Source organism: Impatiens glandulifera, chromosome 3 (genome assembly GCF_907164915.1).
Source record: "Impatiens glandulifera chromosome 3, dImpGla2.1, whole genome shotgun sequence".
In the NCBI taxonomy this organism is placed as follows: Eukaryota; Viridiplantae; Streptophyta; class Magnoliopsida; order Ericales; family Balsaminaceae; genus Impatiens; species Impatiens glandulifera.
Genome location: NC_061864.1, coordinates 18,345,989 through 18,354,462, shown reverse-complemented (window position 1 = coordinate 18,354,462; position 8,474 = coordinate 18,345,989). Strand labels below are relative to the sequence as shown.

The 8,474-nt window shown below is 28.1% G+C and overlaps 1 protein-coding gene across 1 annotated transcript; it reads left to right on the top strand.

Moving 5' to 3' along the window:
• Window positions 1-5,939: 5,939 nt before the first annotated feature.
• LOC124928574 (tubulin beta chain-like) lies at window positions 5,940-8,440 on the top strand. The gene is made up of 3 exons (XM_047468811.1): window positions 5,940-6,478; window positions 6,746-7,015; window positions 7,568-8,440. The coding sequence occupies exons 1-3, from the start codon at window positions 6,085-6,087 to the stop codon at window positions 8,236-8,238; spliced, it is 1,335 nt and encodes a 444-aa protein (XP_047324767.1). The 5' UTR covers window positions 5,940-6,084; the 3' UTR covers window positions 8,239-8,440.
• Window positions 8,441-8,474: the final 34 nt, after the last annotated feature.

The following is an 8,474-nucleotide window of genomic DNA, read 5'->3' as shown; positions in this document are numbered from 1 at the left end:
AAAAAAGGTTAAATAATCTAAAATAAATAAAGAAAAGTTAAAGCAATTACATGCATAAACAAAACAATTATAATAAAATGAAAATTATTAAATGTATTTGATTATTTAGCAAATGAGTTAATAATAAGATGAATCAAAATAGTCCTTAATCAGTGATTAAACTCTTTATTTTATTAAACAACTTGTGTGAACAGCTTTCATGTCTCCCTTATCTAATTTTAATCATTCTAATGTTTCATGATGTGATTAACTAATTTAGTTGTGATATCTGTATTATTTTTTGAGAATGCCAAAATATAAAAAGTTTAAAAAAAATGCCTAGCTTTATATAATATATATTCTGTCTCAATAGTAATTAAGTCTTGATTTTGATATTAAATGAATTAGTTTAAATAAATTCAAATAGTTAACAAAATCAACATTGATATTTCAAATTATACAATATAAAAGTTTTAGCTTCTAGTCATCTATTCTTAATTGCATTTAATAATTATGTTTTATTTAAAGGTAGTGCTTTATGATATAATTTTTAAGGTCACATCTTGTCAAATAAATGTTAGCCTGTAATAAAATAATATTTGTTTAGTAAATATTAATTTTGTATTTAAGAAGTTATAAGAGTTGAAATTAAACACTTCAATTAACAAAATAAATGTTATTAAGATATGAAAATCGATAAATTCAACGAAAAAATCAGCGAAAAAAAGTTCACGAATCAACGTGAATGTCATATAGATAGGAGAGAGAAATTTTTAAAAAAATGTCTCGAAACGTTCATTTTAGGTCCCAAAACGCTCATTTCGAGACCAAAATATTTTTTTGTCCCGAAATGAGCGTTTTCAAGACGTAGGGATAACCTAACCGGATACATCGAATTCGTGGACTTGCTTTTGCTAATTTTTTGGTTGAGTTTATCATTTCTTTTAAGATATTAATCCTATAATTAGTTATATATAAAGAGATAATTTAAATTTAAGGATTAAAAATAGAAATAAGAGAAATAATATAGTTTAACTATAAATTTAATGAGAGTGGGCTTCAAAAAAGTATGGCTTACCAATATTTAATTTCACATACTTAGAAAATGTTTTCATTATAATGTTTTTGAAGTCATAAGGTTCAGAGAATCTCAGCCTAATTTATATTCTAAATTAGGTTATGAATAATATTTTATCTATATTAAATTATTTAAATGAAATAATGCTTCAACTTTAGATTTTTTTTTTAGTAAAATCAAATTTCTAAAAATTTTGACTTCTTAATTCTTAATTAAGACTTTATCACTTGAATTATTATATTCGATTAAATTATTTAAATAATTTACACGATAAAAAGACTAAATTCTGAATAATACAATTCAAGATATCAATACTAGATGTGTTATTAGTTAAATAGAGGTGGGGACAATTAATCATACAAATTCTGAAAGTTACCGCACCATTATTTGCTTCTAGCATGAGGATATATATACATCTTTGAACTAGTGATACTTGACTAGAAGACTTGGTCTAGCAAGGCTAATTTTCGTAGCGTCTTTAATTGTTTTTTTGGCTCGATAGTTTATATATAGATAATATGGATGGATATAAATGCCCTAATCTTTATATTATAAATGCCGGTGGAATAAGTTTGACGGGATGAGTTTTCGGATGGTAATGGCATCATTCACAAGTTTATTCAAGTCAAGACATTCATAGTTTAAAATGTTTATTTTTTTGTTTTGTTTTCAGATGTTTGGAAGATTGTTATGTTAGACAATTTTATTTCATTTGCAATTTTTATATAGTTTGGGCAAGTTTGTTTTGCCAAATTCAAACACTGTTTTCATTTTTGAGTTTTTAATAAAATGATGTTACATTTTATTTATAAAGAGAAACATAAATAGTTTAATAAATCGAATTGCTTCCATTTGGTTCGGTTCTTCATCGAATTGAAATTGACACACGGCAAGTATCTGGTTTACCATCTCTAGTCTCATATCTACAATTAAGGATATTTTAAAGAGTTTTGAAAAAAAAAATTGATTCGATAATATTAAATATATACAAGTCCTGTTGCCTAAGCAACATACAAAGTAAAAAAAGCACCAAAGCACAAAGAAATTAAAAGCTTGTCACTTTTGTATGTTTATAAAGTGTGGGGTATCTCTTTGGGTTGCCACTTTCAATTTTTTATTGAAGAGAATAATGGAACAAAATTTCATGTGATCAAAAAGGTTTAAAAAATTATAAAAAATAGTTAACAACATGATATTTGTTTTTCTTGGGTTTTGTGTGGCACAATTTGAGGGAGGCAACAATAATTGAATAAAGTGAGTTACTTTAGACCACAATGCATATCAAAATGCATTCTCCATTCAACTATTAAATTATTGTTAATTATGAGACATGCAAAATTTTGCTTTAAAATCAAGCAAACTTTTGTCACACTAATTTTCTAAAAATTTAATATAGATTATTTCACACAACCATTTAAACAATAATCTATTGTCATGATTTCTTCATGGGATTGTATTGATGTGCAAAATGGTCTAATTTGAAGGAAAAAAATCATTATTATATAATAATTTAATTTGTCATGTTAAACTAATATGAAATAAATTACAAATAACTCCCTATATTATTTTTAAAATCTAATAAATTTAGTTTTTAAAATAAAATAATACAATCTATAGATCAGAAAATGTTGTTAAAATAAGGAGAAGTCACATGTGAAACACGTGGATGAGAGAGAAAGTCACGAAATATTCTCTCTCAACTTTTGATGGGCGACAATAATACAGCCTTCATAGTTCATTCTACTGTTGCTAGGACAGGTCACAGGATTTAGATATTTTCAATAAATTATATTCGAATAAATTTATTTACGATTTAAAATAAAAATAATAATAAAAAGATTTATGACTTTTTCTATTTTTATTTTGTGAAGGGTTGGTTAGAATTTGTATTATTTATTTAATTAATTTTATTTGCATTCGATTATGAAAATTTTAATGAATTTAAATAATAGTTTGATTGATAAATTAATTAATTAAATGACAGGTAAAAACATATTTTAAATTTTATTTAAATAATTGTTATGACAAATACTAAAGAGATCATAAACTTACAAAATATTAACATTGACAATAAAATAAAATAAAATATACTAAAAACTTGTAATTGGGGACTATACATATTATTTATCTTTGATATTTTCAAAGCAAAACCTTCAATTCAACATTTTTATGTCATATGATACCATCATCATTTTGTAATGGACTATAGATTGTTTGCGACTAGTTGAATACTTCAATATCTGTATTGGTTGGAATATAAGAAAGTTGAGATATGAATGTCATTTATGTTTGAAAATTTATATATATAATATCCTTAGTATCCAATTGGCAGGTCAAGAGTTGTGGTTAATTTGAATATATATGTGAGACTAAATGGATACTTAAGTCGGATCATGAGTTGATACGCTCATAATTTTAAACGATTAAAAATAAAATTAAAAATACTATAATGTATGTTTTGAACTTGTAACATAACAAAAACAAGTACAACTCTTTAACCAACTAGACAAATAAGACTTTATATTTTAAATTTAACATCAAATTTGATGAACGCGAGACATTTTTAACAATTTAAATTCAACTTTATATATATAATGATGCTTAATTTTCAAAGTGTCTAGATTGTCGGGTCGAGAGTTGTGATTAATTTTGATATATATGTGAGAGTAAATGAATACTTGGGTCGGAGTATGGGTTGACCCACCCATAAACTTAAAACGGTTAAAAATAAAATTAAAAATTCTATCATATTCTACCGTAATTTTTTTCACGATTTTTATATCATTACTCATGTGATTGCATGAGCTACATGCTAGTTAAAATAAAATAAATTGTGTATTAAAGAAAATAGTTTACAATATTAGACACCCAAAATTTATATATATTTAAATTTTGAATTTATTTAAATAAAATAATATTTTTACAAATAAATTAAATTAGTCAATTTCTCTTTCTTTGTAATTCATCACTAAACCAATAATAGAATCTCTAAAATTTGTTTGAAAATTCTCTAACTTTATAAAAACAAATTAAGTGTTAACTCTAAAAAAGTTAAAACTAGTCTAAATCGACATATTTTAAATATATTTTAGTCGCGTTTATTATTTTTGTTCTAGTCTACTCAAGATATATAATTATATGACATGGTGTTATAACTATTAATAAAGAAATTAAACAAAGCTCAATATGAATTGAAAAAAAAAAATATAACTTTATATCAATTTTTTTGTGGGTATAATAATGTTATTAATTTATATAAGATAATATTATAAAACATTACATAATAATATGTATGTTAAGTAATTTAATAACATTTTTTTATTAAACTCAATTCAAGTTTTTATGTAAAAAAAAGTTGTTAGCAGTGTAAAAGGATGTAGTTAGTAATAATAATTCAAACTCGGAAAATATGTTTCTTGTTATTATTAAAAAATTAAAATATAATTTGACTTTGGAATAAGTCTATTAAAATCGAGAGTTTACGTAAAATCTTTGATCAATTTTAAACTTGTAAAATCTAGAATTTACATGAAATCGTAAGAGTTTAATTTTAAAAAATAATAAATATACATATTATTATTATTTATATATAATTAAGTATTTTATACTTAACCAATTTTAAAATTTTATACATTTAAATATAAAATTAATTACAAAATAATAATAAATAAATAATACTACTAAAAAATTAATTATATTAATTAATTTTTTTTGAATAAAAAATAACTTTAATTTTAATTTTTAAATATAAATTTGTTTTTTTAAACGTAAAATCGTATAAAATCGTAAAATCGAAAATATTTATAAACTCGTAAAATCGTAAAATCTTTTTATCGTAAATTTAAAATCGTAATAATTTACTTAAAATCAGACTATAAAATCGTAAAATCGTAAATGTTTAAGAGTCAACTCGATATTTTAACCGTCTTGCTTGAAATAGTGTTTCTGAGTAAAAATATCAAAGAGCTTAGTTCTTTAGCAAAACATGGCCCAAATATCCTCACTTGAGTTTTTGGGCTATTATATTATTGACCCAGTTGAGAAATATTGTAGTATTGGACCTTTGGTAGAAAAATATAACTTTATTACAACTATTAATAAAGAAATTAAACATGGCCCAATATCACTGAATAAATAATAGAATATCTAAATACGTTTGAATTTGTATTTGTTAAAGTATGTTATTTTAATATTTATTTAAATAAGACAATGATTTAAAATATATCTTAATTAGACAAAAAAATATATATATTAATATTTTATTTGTTTATATTTAGAAACATATTTTTGCAATATTTTTAAAGGGGGCATTTATGCATTATGTATGATAAATAGAGATAAAGAACTGTGTACAGTCCAATAACTCATGGGCCACATTGATTGGACTAGAAATCCTAAATGAAATATTATCATATTTTATTAACATCATTTAGATTGAAATAAATATAATATTTGTATTGACCACAATTGGGTAAGTAATGAATATTGTAAAAATCTTTAAAGGTGATTCTAGTAATCTTAATGAAATTCAAATTATGCTTTTGACAAAAAAAAATTATTAAAAAAATGTAATGAATAACAATCAATTAAAATAAATCATTAAAGTGAAATTTATTTAATCATTTTATTTTCTTACCTTTTTTTTACACTTTTTATCATTAATTAATATATACAAATCAAAATATTGACAATCTTTGTCAATTTCCCTTTCCCTTTTCATTTAATATTAATAAAATATATTTGAAATAAGGAGGCATGAAATAAAACAAACAGGTCCTAAGTTGGCTGGCTTAAGACGATCGGACGAAAAGATCGGGTCAAATGAAAAAGACCGAAGAAATAGTGCGACAAATGTCTATCGTATGACAGTGTAGAAACCCTAGTCTCTCTCCTTCACAAGCCTCTCCCGTGTTCTTTGCCAGTCTCTCTCTCTCTCTTATAAAAATCTCTCTCAGATCTCCCTTATCCTCCCCCCCTCCCGCCCAAACTCACAAGCTTCATTTTCCTGCTGCAATCTTCACTACACAATGAGAGAGATCCTTCACATCCAGGGCGGGCAGTGCGGCAACCAGATCGGGGCAAAGTTCTGGGAGGTTATCTGCGATGAACATGGAATCGATAACACCGGTAAGTATGCTGGCGATTCTGATCTTCAGCTTGACAGAATCGATGTCTATTATAATGAGGCTAGTGGTGGAAGGTATGTTCCACGCGCTGTTCTTATGGATCTCGAACCTGGTACTATGGATTCCCTCCGATCTGGTCCTTTTGGACAGATCTTTCGCCCTGATAACTTCGTTTTCGGTCAGTCCGGCGCTGGTAACAATTGGGCTAAAGGACATTACACTGAAGGTGCTGAGTTGATCGATTCCGTTCTTGATGTAGTAAGGAAGGAGGCTGAGAATTGTGATTGCTTGCAGGGTAAGATCTTGCTTGCTTCTCTTATTCGGAAATGTTAAATTGCTTGTGATATCTAGAGCTGGTTAGATCTGATATACTTGATTAGGGTTTGTTCATTGCTAGAGCTGCTTGATTCAACTGTATTAGATAGATATGCTTGCTTTGATTGTGTTTGATAGAGCTGCTTTGTGTTTCTTCAACTGATAAGATGTTATGATGTTTCATTATTTATGCAATTTTGTTTGAATTCAGCCAAGGGTCTTAGAAAGATTGTGTTTCTTTTGACAGGATTTCAAGTTTGTCATTCTTTGGGTGGTGGAACTGGATCTGGTATGGGCACCCTTCTGATATCAAAAATCAGGGAGGAATATCCAGATCGTATGATGTTGACATTTTCTGTTTTCCCTTCACCAAAAGTGTCTGACACTGTTGTTGAGCCATACAATGCTACCCTTTCTGTTCATCAGCTTGTTGAGAATGCTGATGAATGTATGGTTTTGGATAATGAAGCCCTATATGACATTTGCTTCCGAACATTGAAGCTTGCTACTCCCACATGTAAGTTATATTATTGTGTTTCTATTCTAACTGTTGCTGCTACTACTACTTCTACAAACTCTTACATTAGATAACAGATGGTTGCAAATATTCAGCTTTATTAGAACCTTTTTTACTAAATATTAATCCATAAGAAGGTTAATGTTGATGACCGCTATGGTTGGTGGCTTCTTCTACCTCATTGTGAGCTGTTAAAGGCATTGTCTTTTATTAAAAATGAAAAGATATTGTCTTCTACCTGATTGTGAGCTGTTGTGTTGTCTCTTTCATTACTTTTATAGGTGAATAAAGCCTGTATAGATCCTTCCAAAACACTTTGAGATTAATTTCAAATAACTCTGTTTACCCAATTGAACAATTTACTCATCAATCATATCATTCTTTCATCCCCTGCTGTCTTTTTATCCCATTACATTAGATTAAAATTGCTTATGTTCTCCTATTTCTTTTTGTAAAATTGTATATGTTCTCTTATTTCATTTTGAGACAGCTACTTTTGAAATCTAATTTGTTTGGAATTGATCCCTAAAAATTCACATTTTCTCCTTTCAGTTGGCGATCTGAACCATCTAATATCTGCAACCATGAGCGGCGTGACCTGCTGTCTCCGATTCCCTGGGCAGTTAAACTCCGATCTGCGCAAACTGGCAGTAAACTTGATCCCCTTCCCCCGTCTCCACTTCTTCATGGTTGGTTTTGCCCCCTTAACTTCCAGAGGCTCCCAACAATACCGTGCCCTAACTGTCCCCGAACTCTCTCAACAAATGTGGGACGCCAAAAACATGATGTGTGCTGCCGACCCTCGCCATGGACGATACCTAACAGCTTCTGCCATGTTCAGAGGAAAAATGAGCACGAAAGAAGTCGACGAACAGATCATCAACGTTCAGAACAAGAACTCTTCATACTTTGTGGAGTGGATACCCAACAACGTCAAGTCAAGTGTTTGTGACATTCCACCCACGGGTTTGAAAATGTCTTCTACGTTTATTGGAAACTCAACCTCAATTCAGGAGATGTTCAGGAGGGTCAGTGAGCAATTCACTGCTATGTTTAGGAGGAAGGCTTTCTTGCATTGGTACACTGGAGAAGGAATGGACGAGATGGAATTCACTGAAGCCGAGAGCAACATGAACGATCTAGTGGCTGAGTACCAACAGTATCAGGATGCGACTGCAGATGAGGAATATGATGAAGAGGAGGAAGAAGAGGAAGACAATTAAATGAGTAAAATTGGTTGGTTGATTGTTTGAAGATACCTGGAACTTGTTGTTTTCTTTCTTTCTATCTGGTTTATCTCTTTGGATGGTGTACTTTTGGGTGGTTATTTTCATATGTTTGGATTGAATTTGTGGGTTTGTATTATTATTATCCATATATTATTGGAATGGTTCATATTTTAATTAAAAATGTCATCTTTTCTTTTTTATCTCTTTGGATTGTTAGATTAAAAGCTATC